This window comes from Choristoneura fumiferana, chromosome 19 (genome assembly GCF_025370935.1).
Source record: "Choristoneura fumiferana chromosome 19, NRCan_CFum_1, whole genome shotgun sequence".
NCBI lineage: Eukaryota > Metazoa > Arthropoda > Insecta > Lepidoptera > Tortricidae > Choristoneura > Choristoneura fumiferana.
Window position 1 is genome coordinate 2,729,288 of NC_133490.1, and position 23,910 is coordinate 2,753,197.

The following is a 23,910-nucleotide window of genomic DNA, read 5'->3' on the forward strand; positions in this document are numbered from 1 at the left end:
CAGCTACAATCACGAAAAATAGTTTTAGCTCAAAAGTAGAACTCGAATAAAGTTTTGCTAAACACACTACGCTTGTTCAACTTATCGATTAATAGCTTTCTGATATTAACTATATTACACTCAAACGAATACACTAGTTACACTCATAATTAATATTACCTACTTAAACTATTGCTGAGTTAACTACAACATTAACAACTATTTCACAATTATTTAATCACTCTACTTACTACATACTAATATTGAAGACAACGACTGTATCAAAATCAAGCCATTTGATACTCAGTGCATTTTCCTTTCCTTTTACGCTTTGTACATAAACTATCACTATCACAGCTTTCTTTTCTATTATTTTACCTAACACGTTATACACATCGGTAAGCTACTTCGACTAGGGCACTTTATCTTCAAGTTAGGCTGTATTAAAAGCAAATGCTTGTTTATACTGTTAAAACGACGCGATTTACAAAATACTGCTTCTGCTGATAGGCTTTGCTTATATTTTCACTATTATTTTATTCATATCGCTTTTATTAATATTGTTAATATGCAAAATGTTTTAATATCATCATTACCTTTACCTTCAATATATATTATTTACGGGAATTCATGTTATTTAAATAATTATGATTGTTGCTTTTCATTCATATCTCTTTAAAAGATATATTGTTTATTTTTATAATTTTGCATACTAACAAATATTGTTCACCCCTCAAGTAGCTGAGATAAAGTGTATCTATATAGAAAGTAATATATTCTTCTGTTATGCTTAATCATTCTTGGTATCGGTGATGGTTCCATTGTATGCCACCATGCATTCGCCTAACATGAATGTCTATCCAAACCTGTAAAACTTGGTGACTGGTATACTCTTATGTAAATATCATTAACCTCCATGTCATTTGAAAATGTCTGATGATCTTGGAAATATTGATGATGATGTCGACTTCGATGATGCTGGTTGGTGTTAAGATCAGATCGAACGCTGGACCCGATCCGAGTCCAAGATTGAGTAAGCAGCTGTGTTTCAGATCGCAAGGCTCACTGGCCAACAAGTTGACCGGGGAGGGGGACAGTGGCGACGTTGATACACAGCTCACGAAAATGGATGTCGTTTTGACCTTCCAAATTGAGGTAAAGATGGGATAGGCAGCAGAGAGAACCAATCTAAGCAGAGGGTATTTCTATGTTAAATTAGAAATGTTTATTTGATACTCTGCAGTTGAATAAAGAGATGTTACTGCGTTCTAATAACATCTTCAGTCTACATGCTGGCTTGAAGACGATTAAAATATAATATTAATAACATCAATTTGAATATTGTTAATTTATTAAAAATAATTCTAGAGCAGCCTCTTTAAACTTGCCCGATAAAGCTTTAATACAAGTCAATTGTATTAAAGCTTGAATTGTAGCAAAAACATGACAAACATTTAGCATTAAGTAGTGGAAATACTTGAAATAAACGCAACATAATTATTTTTCTGAGACAACAATTATAGCGCAAATGGAACTGCTTGGATTGAAATGGTTGATGATGTTGCATGTGTTACATTGGAATGTATTCTAGGTGGTAGTGATGGAGGTAAAGGGTCTAAAGTCGTTAGCCCCGAACCGAATAGTATATTGTACTATGGAGGTGGAAGGGGGCGACAAACTGCAGACTGATCAAGCAGAGGCGTCAAAGCCAATGTAAGTATAAACAATATTGAGCTTATACAAATTTTCTACGGGATTAACTTCTAATATTTCGGTGCATCTACCAGTGTTGTGATAACGCGGGAGACTGAAGAATTTACGGACGGATGTCAATGTTGTGTAGACCATGAATATCGGAGCTTATTAATGTTTAACGGTCTATTTCTCATCCTACTAATCGATAATCCTATCCTACTTATATTATAAATGAGAAACTTTGTAAGTCTGTTTGTTTGTTTGTTACTTCATCACGCTTAAACCGTTGAACCGATTTAGATGAAATTCGGTATACAGATAATTTGAGTTCCGGGGATAGACATAGGATAGTTTTTATCTCGAAAAATTGCATAAGTTCCCGTGGGATAGCGATAACCGAATTCTACGAGAATAAAGTCGCGGTTAACTGCTAGTGTCCCAAAGAAGTGTAATGTAACTAACTAACCTTAAAGTTAAAGTTTGTTATTTTAGGGGTTTACACATTTTTGCCGTCAAATTGATCAAATAGTACCAAAGTAATCTCTTTTAATAACGAGCAAAACTTAACTACAACCAAACCAAACCATTTACAACATTTGTTTCAATTCAAGAAATACCTTCTAGAACAAACATTAAAACAACAACTGTTTTTATAATAAACGAGAAAAATAGGTGGGCGGTTATATTTGCCGCTGAGTGTATTAATGATTAAACAGTTTCCAAACATACGTCTCACACACTATCGCCGAAATATATTTTAGACGAGACACGATAGGTTTAATGCCAGTGTTGCATCGGAATCATCGGATATAAGTAAATAGAAATAATAGAACAAGCGCATCCTACATTTTTAATTGCTAATAACTTTTTGGCATCCAGGTGGGATACTCAAGGAGACTTCAGCACCACACAGCCTCTTCCTGCTGTTAAAGTCAAGCTTTACACCGAGAACCCTGGCGTGCTGGCGTTAGAAGACAAAGAATTGGGCAAAGTAGTGCTCCGACCAACACCTCTGTCTAGTAAGGTTAGTACTCAAATCAGTGATGATGATGAAGATTCTAGTGATAAATTGCAGATGTAGCAATTGGCTTAAATTGCATAAATGTCAGGAGTACAGGTTATTTAGAATCAGTTCTTCTGATTCCATGATCGCTGTTTCATATGATTGCTTTCTATGAGACGCCCATTCAATTGGCTAGTACTTTTTGAGTCTACAGCATCACGAGTACCATAATAACAATCATTTGCTGATCGACAATCATACATACTTCATCTCCTTCTGATGTAATAGATGGATTCAGGCGTTACTTTGCGGAAATCCATATCTACCTTCTTCATAACTACCTTCCTTCTTACCTGCCAACAAACGAAACAACTAACTTAACTAAAACAATTGCTATTCAACAGCTAAGCTAAGATAAATATTTATTCACATTTTGATTTGGCAAAATGCCTTTCCAGGCTCCAGAATGGCATCGCATGACAGTTCCAAAAAACCTGCCTGACCAAGATCTTAGGATCAAGATCGCGTGCCGAATGGACAAGCCTTTGAACATGAAGCATTGCGGGTAAGATTTGTTGACAGAGTCACGTGAAAAGTTAAACATTAAAGTTGAAACTTAGTCATCTTGTCTATTTTTGATGATAACAACAGTTATAAAAGTAATGCGAAATATTTTAGGGAATGATTGTAGCTTGGTAAATGAGTGCTCATAAGGAGAATGTGTATAGAAAAAGCGAAAGCAGAAAGTTTAACTGGTATTTTGTTTGACTAATTAGGAGACAAACATAAAGAAAGAAAGAAATAAATCATTTATTGCCACAAATAAAAATAAATACTTAAAAAACAGTTAAAAAAGAAAACATACACTAAACCTATCAGTACAATTTTTTTTGTGGCAAAAGGAGCGGACTCAGGATTTTTTTTCTTTTCTTTTTCTTTTTCTGTCCATATCTCGAAAACGATGCCGGATGATAAGAAATGTTGTTTTACTGCATTATAATTAGAAGTTACTAAAATTTACTACAACTTTAATTCTTACACGTTTTACTTATCTTCAATTGTGGGCTCATCGTCATCGTCAATTATGATCATGAGAGCGTCCTTCATTTTTGTCTAGATAACGAGCATTTACTGGATTGCTGATGGGGATTCAACTGTTTCAGTTACCTCCACGTTATTGGCAAGAACGTGTGGCGGAAATGGAAGCGGCGCTACATGGTGCTCGTCCAAGTGAGCCAGTACACGTTCGCCCTCTGCTCGTACAAGGACAAGAAGTCCGAGCCGGCCGAGATGATGCAGTTGGATGGGTTCACTGTTGACTACATCGAACTCGCTAGTGGTATGTGCACAATTCTAATCATACATTTTAGCATTTTAGTTAATATTATTTTCCCTTGTTCCTCGTACATAAACATCTTACATAATCAGCACTAGAAGGGGCCAATTTTTCCTGATATTATGTGGTCCTAGTGCTTTGCCGGTGCTGCCGCCTGCGTGCTCATTTTTCGCTCGCTCGGCTTCCATGGTCGCATTTTAATACTAGTGACAGTAAAAGTGACCAATTATTTACCGAAATCAGTTTAAAGTAGAAAATGTTTGGACCCTCCGGTACTGGATATGTAAGATCATTATGTACGGGGAATCAAATATTTTTGACATTTATTTTCCGAAGAATGTACCTAGGTAATCTTGAATCAGAAGCACTTATTCTTACTATCACGTGTGAAAATAAGCATCAAGAGGCCTAGATATCCTTTTGTGTTTTTTTTACCACAACTACCGCAGCAACATAGGTACTTACATTTAATTATACATAATTTTCTAACCTATTGCCGTTTTTTTTAATTCACAGCCCAGCTGATGGTTGGACAAGGTAAGTTCAGATGCCAAATAATTAAACTATCACTCACTTCAAAATACTTCACTATCATGCCACAATTTAGGAAAATACTGACCATCTTTGTCAATGTTCTAGAACTGGAAGGCGCAAAGAACTTCATGAATGCTGTCCGTGATGGTGAATCGGTCCTCATGGGGGTTGGCGATGAGAACGAATGCCACCTGTGGGTTATGGCTTTGTACCGTGCCACAGGGCAGAGCCATAAGCCCACACCACCCACTACTTCTGACACGCACCATAAAATCATGGGAGGTAAAGTATTGAACGCTCTTGGAACTGAAGAATGTGATGAACCTTTTGTCAAAAAAGATTTCGCGTAACTAATTGACACATCATAACTGATACCTGTACCTAGTAATAGTATATTGCTTAATCTAAAGGGTTAGTAAAACTTACAAAATATTGGCAGTTGGCCAGGCCTATATACCGACCCAACTACCACATTAACGTAAATGAGGGCATGTAGGTCATCACAATGTGTCATATAGATACAGTCTACACTATCTGTGAACATTCTTAAGATGGTGTTGGGGCTGGCGCGTCTTCGGCCCCATCCAAAAAATAATGATATTGGTTAGTTTTAGTATTTCTAGTAGAAGTGTATTGAATACAATCATTACTATAGAATTAGTTATCAACAAAATCTCGTACTTTATTTAAATCATTTGACAAAGTCTCGTATCTAAATCCCGGTGCTTTCAGAAACTCTTATAGGTACGTATCGATTGCAAAAAATACTACATATTTAAAAAATTTAGGCAGGTTTAGGAGAAGAAATCAGGAGATTTGCAGTTTTTTTTTTTACATAAAATTGTCCCGTGTTCGACCGCTATCTCACCTGATGAAAAGTGCAGAGGAGCCCAAATACGGATAATACTCGTACATCATTTTAGCTATTTTCCACCAATCTCCAAAGACTACTTCAGTCAATAACGGCAGTCAAAAAAATCCAAAGTTTACAAAAGCCTCCCACACACAATTACTCTATTCTTTATTATTATTATTATTCATTATTTATTATTATTCTTTATTATTGAATGTTACCCTCGCATCAAAAATAACTGGACGTTCATGCCAGATGCAGACAAGGCGCGGAAGCATGGCATGGAAGACTACATCCAGGCCGACCCCTGTCAGTACGACCACCATCAGCTGTTCTGCAAGCTGCAGTCGCTCACGCTGAAGTATCGACTGCAGGATCCGTACTGCTCTTTGGTGAGTCTAGAGAAGTTAAATGGGGCAATATGTGACCACGAAAGGAGTCGCTGTTACAAATACCATTTATATTTCATGTTTTAGTTTTGCAACAGAATATTAGAATAAAATAAACAACGAACCTTGAAAAATAGACCATTAAGTAAAGGTTTAATACTCCATTAGGGTTCTAAAAAATTTGATACCTACCTATATCCAATTCCTACGAACACGCATCTCACGACTTAGATAATAAATCTTAAACATATTGGATGTCAAAATAATATTTTGACGCATTTATCAGGTAATTATCACGGAACTGTTTCTTTTTCTGTCTCTCAGGGCTGGTTTTCACCCGGCCAAGTGTTCGTGCTTGACGAGTACTGTGCCCGCTACGGCGTCCGCGGCTGCTTCCGTCACCTTTGCTACCTCTCTGACCTCTTGGACGTTGCCGAGAGTGCCTCCCAGACGGTGGATCCGACGCTTATGCATTATTCCTTTGCGTTTTGCGCCAGTCACGTCCATGGTAACAGGTGAGTGTGAATTGATTATCCTATGAACAAGTTCAAAAAGATAACTGAAAAATCGATTTAATAAAAGCCTTTTACTAAATAATTCAATATGTAGATACATTAATACCTACCTACTGATTTTTGTTGTGTACAGTATAAACATTATGACAGTGTGAAGGTAGTAGGATAAAAGAAATAAATATGACCATTCCTATTTGCTTGTTAGTGTCCTAGACATTGATGTTTTAGATTCGTGTTCCCCAGGGATCTGTATTTGGTCATGTACTTTTTATAGCGTGGTCTACCTGAGACAGAAAACTGTTTTAGATTGAAGTTTTTATATGTTTCAAGTACCTGCTACAAAGTTTATCTTTCAGCATTATTGTTTTGTTAAAATGTCTTCTGGTGATAATAATAAAAAACAGTTTCAGACATAAAACTAATTAATCGAAAACAGCTTATAGTATATACGCCCTTAATAGTTAACACATACTCATGAATGTGCCTCCACACCAGACTTGCTTTCTATGTACTGAACTATTAGATGATCCCGTGAATTCTAACTTATTGTAATATACTTGGATATGTGTGCTTAATACTAAATGTGGCCTGCTTTCCCTGACTAATACTTTCTTTTTCCGGATCTGTGGAGTTGGCAGTGTCATAAAATCTTAATTACATAACACGTAACGTACCTTCGTATTTAACAAAAGTTATAAACATATTTACCATTCGACGGTACATTTACAGTACCTACCTACCGTACCTTTCGTTGGGTACCTTTATACTTTCCATAAAATAATGAATAAAAATCCAACTGCTACTTTAAATAACCTTGAAAATTGTAATTGAAAATTTTTAAGAATTGAATATTTCAGAATTCTTAAATAATTTGCTCCTAGGAAAAGACAGCAAAAATTAAATAACAAACAGTACAATACAAATATTTTTTATTAAACATCATTTTATCACAAATCGATATATAAATAAACATACCTACTTAAAAGTCACATGGCAAAACTGAATAAGCATTGGAGTTTAATAATATCTTGAGCAAAATGAAGAACCTCTAGTTGCCAGCTCGACGGTCCCCCTATCCTGCTTGTGTCCTACTAGATTAAGCCCCACACGCAAGTGGTTCACAGTACGGCCACGTTGCCTGGCAGGCCCGACGGCGTCGGCAGCATCACGGTCCAAGAGAAGGAGAAGTTTGCAGAGATCAAGGAACGGCTGAAAGCGCTGCTGCAGCATCAGATCACTAACTTCAGATACGCGTTTCCGTTCGGACGGCCTGAGGGGGCACTGAAGGTAAGGAAGAGAAAGGTCAAGAGAAACTAGCTTTAAATTTAAAGCACGTTAACTAGATATAGAAAGAGGTGTAACAATCAGGCTTGCAAGTTGCAATTGAATCGCAATATGAGAAAGAAAGGTTATATAGTCTGTCCGGCGGCGCCATAAAGATAAGCTAATTAGTTATCTCTTAAAAAAGAGCGTACCTACCTAAGTGATTTCTTATCAATATGTTGGCGGCCGTTTTGACGTTTAGGCAGATCATGAAATTCCTAGGCATATCATGAAACGCCGCCATTTCATGATTTGGCCAGTTTAGGCAGATCATGAAATTCCTAGGCATATCATGAAATGCCGCCATATCGGCTTTGGCACTTCGCCGACCGCTGCCGCGGAACGCTCGCTTCGCTCGCTCAGCTCGTGCGTTGTAATCACAATTCATACAAACACTCCTCGCTTCGCTCGTCGTACTTAAAATTTTCTTTTTTGGACATATCACGATGTGCCCAGTATAGAGCTAGGAATATCGACGAATGCATTGCTCTAATCGATCTGCCGTAATGTTTCTCAGGCACATCGTGATATGTCTGGCCAACTTTTAGGCATATCATAAAATGGCACTTAGGAATTTCGTGATCTGGCGGATTTTACGATCGGCCGCCGACATAATAGTTTGTAATAAGGTTCAATGTTAAATGGCATCACTAAAATTGGAAATGCAATAAAAAACATTGGAGGATAGGGTAGGCATTTTAAGCTTTAATCGATAGCGTTTAGGTCGAAATTCACTTCTTCGTATTACGGTTACGAGTACGACTTATCATCTGTCGAATTAAAAATACTATTGTACCAAGTTGTAATGCTCTTTATTCTTACGCCGCCGGACAGACTAAGTATATGTACTTACGTAAACTTAAATAAATATAGTATTGAAGATTCCATTCAAGTGCATTGTAAGAATTGTTTTCATCACATTTAAGATTACCGTGTAAAATTAAAAACTTTCACCGCAGATTTCAATGAAAGTAGCAATGTAGTAAAAGAGGCTGAATCTAAAATTGAAACATAAAAATATACCTAAGTAAATACTCAGAGTAAGACACAAACAGTAGCAAACGTAAGTATGTAAAAGAAACTTAAGTTTTACTTGTGCCCATGTTCAAGAATTTTACGTCAAAAATTTATCAGCATCAAGATAGTAAAAACTTAAGGAGTTCTCCTTAAGTTTTTACTATTTTATGTGAGTCATCTCAACAAAAAATTTAATGAATACTAAATCTGTAATTTTTCAGGCCACACTGTCACTCTTAGAACGAGTGCTAATGAAGGATGTGGTAACCCCAGTTGCTCCTGAAGAAGTGCGCGCTATGATCCAAACTAGCCTCGAAAATGCAGCTCTACTTAACTACACGCAATTGAGTCAGAAGGCCAATATTGAAGGTAAGCATATCGTCAACATAAAGCATCATGTTAAAAATAGAGCCCTGAACATATTTTTAACAATGGCGAATGTTATAAACCCACTGTAAAATATATAATATTCGGTCTGTATCTGCCCTCCAAAACTAAAATAATTGGATTTGATTGGTGTTAAAATTTGATATAAAAATCGGAGAGTGATGTCACAGCAACACAAATATCTGTCACGCACTTATAATACATATATCAGGGCTTCATTAGATAGTAGTGAAACAGATTCTAGTCTAGACGTAAGTAAAAAATATCAAATACCTTTATCCAGAGGACTTGAGAGGTGAAACAATGGTGACACCAGCGAAAAAACTTGAAGACCTTATCCATTTAGCAGAGCTTTGCGTTGACCTTCTACAGCAGAACGAAGAACACTACGCCGAGGTAATAATGAATAATACTGATTTATAGGAAGCCGAATTTCAGAGTAAAATTGAAGTTGATGAATTTGGAAAAGGCATAGATCAAATTATTTATTGTATTTTGTCATGAAGAAGTTATAGCGAAAAAGATAGTACATACATATTTTACTCCGAAATATTTGCTAACAGTGTCTATGTCTACCCTGTATGTCGTGATTTCTGTTCAGGTAAAACTTCTCAAGATATTTCAAGTGAATTTTGAATTGGTAACGTTGAATTTTTTAGTCCTTAAAATATTCCTTAAGAAGTTTTACCACGTAAAATCAGTGTTCACTGAACAATAGCACCCTACTTTCCTGTCGCTATTAGTGTGGGGAATGATGAGGCAGTATTATTTGTATTTTGTATCACTGAATTGAAAATATTTCTTATTATTTTTTGTAAGTTATTAAATATTTCCAGTTCAGGCAGTACATGACGATATTTTCAAAAGTATCAACTTTTCAAGGAAGAAAACGTCCACGTTTTTATTCCAGTCAAGACTTCTATATTTTTCAAAATATATTCATCATCGCTGTGTACTCGATATTTTATTTTAAGTTGGAATCCTGGAGAGGTTCTTTATTTTCCTCAATTCTTTTATGTGGCTTAGTTGCTAAGTGAATGTATATCAGTTCACTTTCCGACATTGGATGTAAGCTAAGTACTCTATTTAACTTTTTATATCCCACTTCTATCTTATCTTATTTATTTCTCCGCAGGTTTATAACACAAAACCGGACTCTAGCGGTCAACCAAATGTAACTACTCATAATTTGATTGAATGCTCGACGCTGATCAAATCACTTGTCAGTTTGTTCACTCGATCTTCTTGGTCATACTTCACTTGATTGGTTTGATCACAAAGTTGCGAAAGGAGTAGAACTGTAACTAAATATTTTATAGTTGAAACACGCTTGAGCAAATATAGATGTTACTTAGTATCCAAAAAGAAACGTTGCATGAATCGAATGAGAATGGGATAAATAGTGCAACACGACGGCCAGTCTATAACTTTTCATTCTGGGCTTAAATATCAAAAAATATTGCATACTTTTACAATCATTATCCGAATTGGCAGGGTTTTCCGATACCACGTCTGAAATGAAAAGTGTTTCACGATATTCTATGCAGTCTACTCCATTACTCTTAACGTTACTGAACACTACATAGACAGCTTCGGTACTAAACATCGTAGGAAGTTACAATACATTAAGCACATTACAGAAAAAACTCGCTTCCGTAGTACGCTGTTCTTTAGTAACTAACTACGCTTGCACCTGTTTAAAGTATATTACTTGTCGTAAACCCAATCATCAAGGTGTATATTAGAACATCAGCAGCATTGAATGATGCACATTTATCATAAACAATAACATTAGATTGTTAACACTTTAAAATTACGGCTTTATTAGCAGCGAAATCAAAACGTAGATAGACCGCCTTAATTATTTTATTTATTTGAAATTACATAATACGTATTGTATTGTGCATGGTTTATTTTTAGATAATTGAAGAAAACAGTCAAAATATTTGCCTTTACACAGTTTTTACGTAGTGTTTGTTCAATACTTACTCGCAAATATTTTGACACACAAATAACTCAATATGGTAAGTATAATACTTAATCAAAAGACGACTTTTAGTGTAAGAGTTTCAAATTTGGCACATCCTATGCAGATTTCACTTTGCCAATTCGCTATTTGACTACAAAATATCAGATGACGATATTTTTTATCCATGCACAGTTTCAGAAGCATGGTTCTCTTTGCCACGTTGGTCCCCTGTTTTATTCCCATCAACCGCAGAACTTTTAGCTACTTGAAGTCTCCAAAATTTTCAATCCAATTTCATCGAATTCTTCTTCGTCATCACTTTCATCTTCTTCTCCATTCAGGCATTCGCGTGGTTCTCGGAGCTGCTGGTGGAGCACGCTGAGATCTTTTGGGCCTTGTTCGGTGTCGACATGGACAGAGTGTTGGCTGAGCAGCCGCCTGACACTTGGGATTCGTTCCCACTGTTCCAGATCCTGAATGACTATCTGAGGACTGATGGTAATCAAATTAACCTTCTCTAAAGCAGGGTTGTCGTAAAGAATAAAGTAAAGACCCCGTTTAACTCGCAACAATGAACTACATATCATGCAGCAAAACACTTTAAAGATGGAATTGCTTGGAATTCGGTTTTCCGTGAAGATATTTACGAGGCCCACTCTGCTCGCAGTGGAAACCCCACTGGCCACTTAGCTTGTAATTTGTGTGAATAAAACTCGATCAAAGTCAAAGTCAAAGTCAAAAGTGTTTTATTTGTGAAACATAGGTGATGGCTGCATAAATACAGAGATAAAGTTTTAGTACGAAACCAAAGGTATCTCTAGAAATCCTTTATCATTAATCTACTTCTAGGTATTAGTAGCAAGTCATGCTAAGAAATACATCAATTGTTGCGATGGATGGCACTATTATGTGCTACTATTGACGTATGCAAGGGATTAGTTTTGTGTAGGTTGGTCGGGAGCCTCGTGATGCAGTTACATTTGCTATCCTGACAAGTTTGTTCGTACCACTCCGTAAAACCCTATTGAAGTCAGCATTTGCCGTACTTAAATATTAAAAAAATCTTGATAAAGGCTTAAAGAATCCCTGCGATACGGTTCAACTGACGTGTATAGCCATTACGTGTAGGTTTGAATTGCATCCGGCGCATCCGACCAACTTTTTCGTTTTTGAAACAGTTATGGACTAATCTGCTGTGACATTGAACAGAGAACCTAAAAGGCGGTCGTTTCCACGAGCACCTGAGAGACACGTTCGCCCCTCTGGTGGTGCGCTACGTGGATTTGATGGAGTCCTCCATCGCGCAGAGCCTGCACAAGGGATTCGAGAAGGAGCGCTGGGAAATAAAAGGGTTAGTATAATTGGGTACCTAGTGTCTTGTGTAAAAAAATGTATTTAGTCCGTCCTACGAATAATAAGTATATATGCTATTCCTCAGCAATGGGTGTTCAACAAGTGAAGAGCTGTTCTGGAAGCTGGACGCGTTGCAGTGCTTCATTCGCGACCTGCACTGGCCCGAGCCGGAGTTCCGCTCGCATCTGGAACAGCGGCTCAAACTGATGGCCAGCGATATGATGGAAACTTGCATCCAGCGCACTGAGAGCTCCTTCCAGGTATAAACATGCTCTGTTTGCATTACGGCTAGTCAATTTGTTACTAGACGAAGCTAGATAGCGACATGATAGGTTATCTCTATAAGACGCAGAGCTTCTTCCAGGTAAGCTTCATTTTTGGTACCTTCAAGATCAGGTTAATTTCCGGCCTCTGTATTATACAGCTGAGTCAGGAACTGCTGCTTCAGCAGTTCAAGCAGAAGACTAGTAACATGATGCAGGTGTCAGGTGATACCGCTAATAATGATAATGATCAACATCAATCAGCAACAGAGCTGGATGATGGGCCGAAGTGTTAGCGACATGATAGCCACCTGGAACTAAGACACTGGGAGCTCTTTCCATGTAAAACATTTCGTCTTCATCATATCAGCTGTAGGACGTCCACTGTTGGACATAAGACACCTCCATAGACCGCCAGGTGCTTTGGTTAGAAGCTTCCTGCATTCACCGTGAACCCGCGGCTTTTTTGGTTGACGTCCTACGCTGCAAAACATGTAAAACACCTGTCTTGCGGTAATACCAATGTTTGATTTCCGTCTAACACATCTGCTGCTGGCTGATTGCAACTCCGCTTCCAGAACACTGGTCTATCCTGCAAACACTATTTAGATCCTCTCTGTTTATTTCTAGTCGTGGCTGAAAAAAAGCATTACCTTCATGTCAACGGACTACATCCTGCCAGCCGAGACTTGCGCGATGGTCAACGTGGCTCTCGACGCCAAGAACCAAGCGCTGAAGCTGTGTGCGGTAGAAGGCGTTGATATTGTGAGTTCACAAAGCCATACAGAATACAGAAACGACAGTAGCCGTATTTAGGGCAGTCTTTCACCTATTAGAGGCCTTGGGCACATTAGGATAATGGGGCCCCTATCAATGAACTAAAAGAATTTCCTTGCTCACCCGCGACCTTACGATAGCTAAGCTTATGCAAAATATGCGTGTTCATGCAGTTCCTCCACCTCCACACTGTAAGAACACACACAAATCACACAAACCCATCTATCACCACCACCACACTGCACTGACGCGTTTCGAACTCAACCAGAGCTCATCTTCAGAGTGACACAACCGTACACCATGCTACCAGTTGTTAGACTAACGAACCACAACCACCGTTTTAATTTGTCACTGTAACTCCCCAAGTACCCACATATGTTTTATGAAACAAAACAAAACTACCCACAAATTATTAATAAATTTTATAACCGTCCTTTTTGGGGCCCCTATGACGATAATAAAGCACTATTTAGCTATCGGTTGTCGTTTGGTAATGGAGTAGGGGATAGGGGGCCCCAATGCATCGCGGGGCCCTGGGCACGTGCCCAGTGTGCCCAGTGGGGAAGAGGGGCCTGGCCGTATTGGCTAACGCTCTGGCACTCGCGATCGCGTTCATCATCTCTTTTTACCCGATTGCCCGAAGGAGGTATGTTGTGTTGTAACAATAAGGGTCAAAAATGTATGCTAATAATTAGCCCATTCTAAGTAAATATACATGGGTTATAATACTTTATAATCGATCATTTTCACAAAATATCAAAAAACTAAAAAATAAAACATTCAATTTAAAAAATGAAAAACCCGTCTGCCTTAAAAACTAAAAGGAAGAAAATAAGTCTAGTGGTCTAGAATTCTGTCAAGTAGCTAATTTAAAATTGAACATGTAGGTATGTGCAATCTTTACTTTATCGCCACGTACTGTACAATTGTCTGCGCTTTTAGCTATCGGTGTGATAGGTTATTTAAAAACGCTGTATATTAGGAACTACTAGAAAGAAAGATTATCTAATTACTTTTTGCAAATAATCATCATCATCATACTTATCAGTCGAAGGAGGTCCACTGTTGGAACGGCTTCCCCTAATATAGAACTTCAGTTGCTTCGGTTTTATGTGGCATGTACCTGCTGCTTCACCGCCAAGAAGGTGTATTGATACTTACTTAGTTTAAATTGGGCAAGCCACAATGCTGTTTTCAGAGGTACCTGTTTAAAAACTTTAAACACAATAAAAAACACAATGTGATGAGATGAACTCCAGAAAGTGTAGGTAGCCGTTGTAATTACTTATTCAGTACAATCACAGAATAGATAATACTAGAAGGTACAACGTCTTTCATGTTAAAGGTAATATGGCCTTAGTTATACATTATTAACTTATAGTAAATATACTCGTACCACAAACGGGACTTACCACAAACGTCGAGAGAAATATTACTAGTGTGTGTTAGCGTGATGTCCCGTTTGTGGTATTTTGACTATGAGTGAAAGTGAAAGTTTAAAACGTTACATTATTAACTTGTTTTCCACAGTATCAGTACCACGCAAAAATGGATGCCCAGATAGACTCGTGTATGCAAGCGATGGCGACCGGCATGACCACGAGACTCTCGGCTGTGCTCGAAGCCACGCTGGCGAAGATAGCACGGTTTGATGAGGGAAGGTAAGATTTTGGGGTATCAGTTCCGTCTTTACCATATGAGCACTCTAGAGATAACCTAAACAACATAAAGTTGGAAAACCCCCGACATTGTCACTTCAAAGTTCAATATCTCAAAAACGGCGGAACCGATTTAGATAAAACTTGTCTAAGAACCAACGCTAGAAACCCTGCTTTCAAATAAAAAAACTGCATTCAAATCGGTTCACCCCTTTAAGAGCTACGGTGCCACAGACAGACACATAGCGCTCAAACTTATAACACCTCTCATTTTGCGTCGGGGGTTAATACAACAGGCAGCGTTTCCGCGTTGAATAGCCAGGGTTAAACGTTGGCAGAAATAGCTGCCTTCCTTCTGGTCTCCAGTCGTTTTTATCTCACTGACTAATATTATAAATGCGAAAGTTTGTGAGTCTGTTTGTTTGCTACTTCATAACGTCTAAACCATTGAACCGATTAAGATCAAATTCGGTAGGTATACAGATAGTTTGAGTCCCGGATTTGCTCGTAGGATATTTATTATCCCCCGGAAAATTGCATTAATTACCTTGGGATAGCAGTAAACGAATTCAACACGGACGTAGTCGCGTGTACGGCTAGTATAAGCTTATTTGCGCCGTTTGAGGTGTTCAGCAGCAGTGGCTGCTAAAAGCCTAAATTAATTAAAGATTTTTGATTTTGACTTTGATACTGTTTTTCAGTTTGATCGGCTCTATTCTGACGATAGCCAACGTGTCGGGATCCGGCAAGGACATCGGGCAGGGCTACGTCAACTTCATGAGGAACTCCATGGACCAAATAAGATCAAAGGTTCTTGCCACTTTAGAATATTACCCCCTCCACGACGACGTACAATAAATAGGTATTGTAGTCCATCTATTCTACATACGAGTATATGGTAAAGGACACGCCCAAAATAGGGTTCCGTAGCCACTACGAAAAATTAAGTAATATTTTTCTAAGGATTTCGTATTTAATACGGAATCTTCCAAGTTTAGGTATATTTTACACCATAGGCTGCTATTTACACATTAACTACTAATAATTCTCAAGCAAACTTAGCCGTTATAGTTTTCCTTGAAAGTTTGATATACTTACTACCATACGGTTTAGATTTTAGAGGGGGGACGCTCGATTTTAATGAAAATTTGCACTTTAAAGTTGAATGTTTCGCAAACAAATGACTAAATCGAAAAATCGTCTTTGCAAACCCCTAATGGTTTTAAAAGACCAATCCAACGATACCCCACACTCTAGGGTTGGATGACAAAAAAAAACACCCCCACTTTACGTCTATGGGAGGTACCCTACAAAAATTTATTTTTTTATTATACTAGTTTGTCGGCATAGTTTACATATACGTGCTCGTATATTCGTGCAAAATTACAGCTTTCTAGCATTGATAGTCCCTGAGCAAAGCTGCGGACGGACAGACAGACAGACAGACATGGCGAAACTATAAGGGTTCCGTTTTTGCCATTTTGGCTTCGGAACCCTAAAAACTGATAGGTTAAATTCTGTTCACGCAATGCACATACTTACAAGACATTAACTGTCACGTCAGAGCTAGAGGTACAAAACGTTTCTTAGCCTTTTTCCAAGCTCCGCGAATTTAGGTATGTGCTTTAGTACTGTGTGGTGTGTGGTGCTACGTAATTTGTATTTGTGTGAGATTTTGCCATATCAAGCAATTTCTGTATCATCAGTATTTTGCCTATAAATTTTTAAAAAGTTTCTGTGTCCTTGAACGTGTTAATAGCTCCCCTTTAATACCTATTGTATTATTTTCAAGGTGACAGATGAGCTGTGGATCCTGCAGCTGTTCGAGCAGTGGTACGGCATCCAGGTGGGGCTGGTGAGCGCGTGGCTCGCCGAGCGGCCCGCGCTGCATCCGCAGCAGGTCGCCTGCCTCTCTATCATACTGAAGGTGAGAGAGAGAGCGCGAAACAGTTTCCAGGTGACAGACGAGCTGATCCTGCAGCTGTTCGAGCAGTAGTACGGCATCCAGGCGGACCCCTGATTGATTGATTTGACCCCTATCTCACCCGACAAAAAGTCCAGGTGAGGCCAAAGGTATATCTCACTGGTTCAGTAATAGCCTTGTAGCGACACAGTTGTATAGCTACCCATATCGTTATAGGTTAGTTATACCGATGGGCTCGCCAGTAGTCTCTCGCCCATAGGACTGTGTACTCGTCCTTTTGGGAATAAATAATAGTTAACAGTATTCTTGGTTTGGACTCAGTGACTCTTCCCAAATTGATATAACTCAATGAACACTAAAGCCTATTCACGCTAGCCTTGAAGAACCCTAGGTTATATTTATCTGGAAATACAGACGACACAGTCTGCAAACTAAGGTGCTATCGCCATCGGAGTGGAGCTGAACTGAAAGATGTCCACTGTTGAAAAAATGCCACAATGAACGATAATTTGCTGCTATGCGGCATGATCAACATCTTAACAATTTTAGGCCGCTTCCAAGCGAAGCAACTCCCCACATAGATCTCCAGTTGCTTCGCCTGGAAGCGGCGCTGAATCCAGTGTGAACCCGCGTCTTTAAAGGCCGTCCTTCCATTACGTTGGTGGACGTCCTACGCTGCTTATTTCTCCAACTAGTGAAGGTTGGCAGTCAGCTCTGCATATGTGATTCCGTCTTTTGCCAGTCTGAAAAGCTCTGCGGCGCTCTTTATTTCCGTCAACTCCACGATTTCTTTCCTACGACCCACTGCTCTTTTTCCTACCACTTTACTAAAAAAAAAAGCAAAAAGCCTGTACTTAAGTAACTATTATTTTCAGTAACTCCGGTTACTAAAATAAGCTGTGACTTTCCAGAAAATGTACAGCGACTTCGAGTTACAAGGGGTGATTGATGACAAACTTAACTCCAAAGTGTACCAGAACGTGGCATCTCGCATGCACACCGAAGAAGCCACCTGCAGCTTACTGTTGGCGCAACAGGATACCGGGTAAGGAGAAAAAGATGTCAGATAAGTAGATACGACATTTTGTTTCTGTTATTTAACATGCACAGTTCCCGAGGGAATAGCGCGCGATAACCGAACTTCACGGGGGCGAAGCCGCGGGCAAAAGCTATTATTTGAAAATTAAGAGGACCCTACCAATTGATTTGTGACATCCGAATTGTTTATCTTAAAATTGTACTGCATAAAAAAACCTATATAATATGGAAATATTCTGTGTTATCAGGGGTGGCGACGAGGGTTCGGAAGAAGGCACGAGGAGCGGCAAGTCGAAGTTAGAGGCGCTGACTGAGGAGGCGAAACTTGGTAACGTGACTGCTGTCGTTGGCAAGGTATGAACATTAGGATTTACTTACATGATGCCAGTAAAATCATACTAGCATAATATTGTGACACAATAGCACTTCTGAATCTAGTCCCGCGGCCCGTAATGTCATGATGTTACTGGCAAGTCTGCTAATCAAAATAAACAAATAAATAACCTCACCAACAAGAAGTAGAAAATCCCCCGACTTTGTCACTTCAAAGTTCAATATCTCCGATAAATCATGTCCGAGAATCATCGCTAGAAAATGTGCTCTCAAATAAAAAAAACCGCATTCAAACGGCCCACCCGTTTTAGAGCTACGGTGCCACGGACAGACACACATAGCGGTCAAACTTATAACAGCCCTCTTTTTGCGTCGGGGGTTAATAAAATGAATAATACCATGGACGGTCCTTACTTACCTACTTATTAAGCTAAACTGTCACACACGCGCTGTAGAGCGCGCGCCGGGCGCCCCTTTTATCCTCTCGCTCATTGAGCGAAGCCGTGACAAAGCCTATACTTACTAGAAAATTCCCGAAAGTAGGGGCACCGCCGTGAAAATCTCGCCCAGGTTGCTGGAAGTGCTAAAACCGGCACTGCTGTTATACAAACATGCAAAAATGCACTTCATAAAAAAATCTCATTCATTTAGTTCTTTTGGCGCGCACCAGTATTTTTATTGTATTGTACTTTTTAACCCGAAGTCCGAGTTAATTTATTTCCAAGTGTGTCAATAAGGTGTTACTGAACTACTTTGCTTTTGCTTTTTCCTTTTGCAATGAAACGAAACGTTATTGAAATAGTGGGGATTTTTCGTGCCGACCAATAGCCGTGATTTCGCTTAAGTAAATTGTTGTGTGAATTGACATTTGATAGGGGAGTCCCCGCCAAGAAATGCCAGAAACTGATACTTAACTATGTGACCAGTGTACTTATTAAAAATTGCGAATTTCACAGTGTTAGAAAAACAATTAAAAGGGTGAATTTATGTAAACAATTAAAAGGGTGAATTTATGTAACATTCCTACATTACTATCAACATTATAATCATTGACATAATTGCGCTACATATAAACGCAGTGACTTCGGTTTCCTAATTGTTAAAACCTCACTTTTTTCAGGTTGGCAACATTTTCGGCCGCGGTATCGGCGAACTCTCAACGAAGTTAGGCGGCGCTTCATCTTGGTTCTAGCGCCCACATATATATTATCTTTTGCCTATATCTATATAGAGGAGATTCCGTGCTGCTTTTTGTCACTGCAATTTACTGGCGACAAATTCGTTTGCGCTGGCAACCCTGACTGTTATTTAAATCAAGTGTTGCTAGCTGGGAGATTTATACGGGAAATGGGGTAAACGGTTTACTTTAATTTGTAACTAATTGGGAGCGAAAAAATAAACTTGACCCCATAAAAGTTGGGGATTTAGGTATAAATGTAATTTGTGACAGTAAAAAGGTTTAAGGATTAGCTACTGATTCTGTAGCTTCCACGTTTTTTCCAGAATTTGCTGTGGTTTCTCAGCCATATATATTTAAGATAAAGAACAGCTTCAAGTAGCCTATCCTTATTTTCCTCATAGCAGTAACGAAAAGCTTACAACTGTTCTGTGATGACGAAATAAATTTCGTTTTGCTTTCCGTTTAGAGTTAACAATATTCGCCATTTTGAAAATGAAGTAGCCGAAGTGGCATCTTACGCGCTAGGAAATATAAGTGGCCAGTCGCATAGCTTAGTGTGATTTAGTAGATATAGAAATTATTTTATAAAAAAGGCTTTATTGTGTACAGTTAGGGTCACCATTTATTCGATACCATTGTAATAGGTGTGTATATTAAGAGTAGTATTTGATAACACGATTGATAACAATAATAAAAAAATACGAATGCATAACTAAACACATGCTACAATAAGAAAACATATCGCTTTGGCAAAATATATTTTATGTGTTGTAAATTACTATTATTATGGCGGCGTTATAATCCGTTATTTACAAAATAAATAGTATCGTAAACTTAAATTGTAATGATTTAATCGAAACTAAGGGATGCGAGTACACGGAGAATGCTTTAAAAAATTGTTTCTAAAAATCTTTATAAATTATGATTTGAATTAAGTGAACTATTTTGATATGTTGCCACAGTAAATTTAGTGAGACCTCCTTACTTCAGTCACTCAACAAGATCGAGCAGTGAAAAGTTTTCAATGCAACTCTTTCTATACCTACTTCAAGAAAACATATTTTTCTAATAGACTTCGTAATTCACTTTTTACATCATTTATTTATTCTAGCTCTAATCTAATGTTTACCTCAAATAAAACTTTTGTAATGCATTCTTATAAAAATAATGAAACGCGAGAATTGTATTTTTGCTAAACCTACATAATGTTGCCAGTTGATTCATTACTTAATACTCCATTTCGGGGTAGCAATGTTTTTATAAAAATGCATGATTAAATTGAAAGTTAGTCACTGTTTGCTATAGTACTATTTCTCTATAGTTTAATGCTCTAATTAATCTATTAAATATCTAGTGACTACACTTTACCTTGACTTAGTCGTCAAAATAACTATTTATAAATGAATATGTATAACATTATAGTTATTTGTTGACAAATAATATTCTTCTACGCTAAAACACCTTACAAATTTTTAAACTAGGTGAAAATTCAAAGCTCTTAGATAAAAGTAACTTAAATACATATAATAGCGAGTAGTCGCTATGCAGATTCGCCTTATTACTATTGAGGACGGTTTCAGAATGACCCCTGGAAGGTATTGGTTGGGTCCAGTGGTTTTATTGTCTAACATACTTAGAATCACAATAATTTTCACAATTTCTTTCTGTCACAAGGTATTGGATGAGGATAGAAAGAGATAGTGAAAACGATTGTGAGTGTCTGCACGTTAGACAATACGATCCCTGTTCTGGTGATTTTTCACATTCCATTGCCGTTCGTGACTTAATCATCATATCGATAACTTGGGGCTCAAAGGGCGTAAAGGACATTTGGGCGTAAAGGCACTCTCTATGGCATCTTATACAGTTTTTTTTCTCTATCGATCTGTATAATCCACGCAAGGAAATTCGTTCAAAAATGTCCTTTGCGACCTGTGCTGTTTTAGTCCCTAAACACAATTATTTTCAAAATGTGGGATTTAAAGAACAAAAAAATATTTTGTATAATCATCAAGGCAGTAAGTATAAAATATGTTAAAAAATACACCGGTATAAAAACGACCCATATTTTTACACTCCCTATATTACCTTGAAAAAAATTGAAGACATGCAGCGCAAAAGCTGTAATTTATTCAAGTGTCCTTTACGACCACCAAATATTTCACCGTTTATTTTTTTGCTTAAGACCGCAGCCTAATATAATCAAAAGCATGGAATAATATGACTTTTTTACTCTTTGAAACGGCCTAATTTATTGCCATAAGAAGAAGTTGAACTTTCGATCCTATACGACCCATTAAAAGCAAAATTTGTGACAATGTTACCTTTACACCCTTGTGAGTGAACCAAAATAAGCCAAGTTTATTAAATCTTCAAGTACATCTGATTCAATCCTTGTGTTTTCAACAGGGCGTATAGCGCACGTATCTCTGTAACCATACAGTTTACATCCAATTTGAGTATATTAACAAAAACTACAAGAAATTCTAAGCTCTTCGTCAATAGAAGACTTTTAACTATGTAACATTAGAAACAACAAAACCAATTTTTTTTCCATTTTTTTTGCCTCTGAAAAGTTGTGTTTTGTGCTTTACGCCCTTTGAGCCCCAAGGTATCAATATGGTTTTGAAATTTTGACACATTGCTTAGTGCCTCACGGTAGCTTCATTAACTTATTATTATTATTAAGTGCTATCGCTCTAACAATTCGGCAGTCGTAGAGGACAAAAGTTAACCGTCCTTTTTACACGACTAAGTTTGAAAAGGACGAATGAGTATAAACGGATAATAGCTGTGGAGTTTTCCACTGGTTTATGAATGCGTGACATGCTCGTGATATTAACCAGTTTTTTTGACATTTCCCAGTTTGTTTACATAAATCCAGCCTTGTAGCATTTCTGGACATTCTGGACATTGCCTTAATAAAATTAAACCACAATGGTAATAAACATTTTTAAAAATGATAGCTCCCGCAACTACAGTTGTTGCTATTCAGCTTTAGAAGGAGATCGAAGTATTTACGAGTATGAACTGCATTCAATGGTTTGGGTTTAATAAACATAATGGATTTACCAAAATCATCAACTCCATTATAAATTAAAATCATTCACCGTAATGACCATTTTAACTAGGAACGCATTAAAATTGGTGCAGTCATTCCAAGAAAGTGGTATTTTTAGTATTTTGACCCATTTAACGAAATCTGCAAGCTCAACAGCTTGTTGTTTGAAGGCGACAGAGTACTAAATTCTTCTACACAGGAGACCGTACATTATTTATTACTACTGTAATAGCACAGTAAATAATCGAAACTAGATAACGTAGTGATCATGTATCAAAATTATGAAATTAGAAAGCTAAATTTTAACGTAACGATTTACGATGTTCACTTCTTTTTGTTTGTAACTTCGTTTTATCCTATGTATTTGATGACTAAATCTTTTCTCTCCAGTATTAAGGAAGCACAACTACAATTTAATCAGTATACAAGCATAGGCAAAATATAGACAGTCAACGTTCTTATGAATGAGCTCTTTATAAGAAACTATTTTTTGGAGTCTGTTTTACTTTTTTGTTAAAAATTGTCTTTATTTATAAAATGCTTAATAGTTTTGAAGTAATTTAAGAAAATAAGCAAAAAATTGTCGTTACTTCCGAAGCTACATCACATTATTTTTAATATTAAAAATAGTTTTTTCATCAAACTTGCTCGTAAACAGTGTCGTAACATGCAGGCTACCTTGGTTGCAACCCCCCAAATAAAGCCCTCGACCTTAATGTGCTTGTCATGAAACCCGTGGTCGGTAAATGAGTCATTGCCCGTACTAATTTTCATGTCATGAAGCCCAAGGTCGGTAATTGAGTTTTGTTACTGCATGGTGTGCTGCTGCTCCGTGCGCGCGCACGTCAGGCACATGCTGCCCGGCGCGTACGGAGCTGGCACTGCCAAGTGCAAGTTTAAAAAAAAAATATTAGTTTTTCTTTTACAAATATACAATTTTACTCGCAAATTTAATGAAAAACATTGTATGTCGCACGGGCGGTACTAAAATGTGGCGTTATCTGGGAAAAGGTACCTTGTTGTCGGTATTGAGTTATTGATATCCCCATATTCTACATGCATTTAGCTATCGAACCATGTGAGAAACATGCATGTAGGTTTAATAGATATTTAAAAAAAAAATGTTGAAGCTCAAAAGCCAGAAAAGGTGATTATGAGAAAATTGAATTCAAACTTATACACCCAATAAAAGTATGTTATTGTTGGAAGTTACATAGATGACATGCTATTTGAGGAGTAGATTGTACGGGCTTTCAGGTTTCAAGAACAATTTTGTAATTGGACAACGGTTTTCCTATAGTTTACCTTGCCAAAGTGCATAAA

General features: G+C 37.7%; 1 protein-coding gene across 3 annotated transcripts in view; it reads left to right on the plus strand.

Moving 5' to 3' along the window:
- Window positions 1-19,892, plus strand: part of Cadps (calcium-dependent secretion activator 1) — a 34,198-nt gene extending 14,306 nt beyond the window's left edge. Inside the window, exons 12-34 of one of the 3 annotated variants that reach the window (XM_074102803.1) lie at window positions 978-1,134; window positions 1,571-1,692; window positions 2,554-2,698; window positions 3,136-3,242; window positions 3,841-4,016; window positions 4,530-4,550; window positions 4,653-4,829; window positions 5,656-5,792; window positions 6,114-6,304; window positions 7,429-7,591; window positions 8,866-9,013; window positions 9,315-9,427; window positions 10,167-10,205; window positions 11,342-11,498; window positions 12,210-12,351; window positions 12,439-12,613; window positions 13,247-13,381; window positions 14,924-15,054; window positions 15,753-15,861; window positions 16,844-16,978; window positions 17,887-18,020; window positions 18,262-18,367; window positions 19,467-19,892. In XM_074102803.1, the coding sequence (XP_073958904.1) occupies window positions 978-1,134; window positions 1,571-1,692; window positions 2,554-2,698; window positions 3,136-3,242; window positions 3,841-4,016; window positions 4,530-4,550; window positions 4,653-4,829; window positions 5,656-5,792; window positions 6,114-6,304; window positions 7,429-7,591; window positions 8,866-9,013; window positions 9,315-9,427; window positions 10,167-10,205; window positions 11,342-11,498; window positions 12,210-12,351; window positions 12,439-12,613; window positions 13,247-13,381; window positions 14,924-15,054; window positions 15,753-15,861; window positions 16,844-16,978; window positions 17,887-18,020; window positions 18,262-18,367; window positions 19,467-19,538 (2,992 nt within the window). In that variant the 3' untranslated portion in view covers window positions 19,539-19,892. The remainder of the gene's footprint in view (window positions 1-977; window positions 1,135-1,570; window positions 1,693-2,553; window positions 2,699-3,135; window positions 3,243-3,840; window positions 4,017-4,529; window positions 4,551-4,652; window positions 4,830-5,655; window positions 5,793-6,113; window positions 6,305-7,428; window positions 7,592-8,865; window positions 9,014-9,314; window positions 9,428-10,166; window positions 10,206-11,341; window positions 11,499-12,209; window positions 12,352-12,438; window positions 12,614-13,246; window positions 13,382-14,923; window positions 15,055-15,752; window positions 15,862-16,843; window positions 16,979-17,886; window positions 18,021-18,261; window positions 18,368-19,466) is intronic. The other 2 variants (XM_074102805.1, XM_074102806.1) reach the window with 2 other exon arrangements.
- The last annotated feature ends 4,018 nt before the right edge of the window (window positions 19,893-23,910 follow it).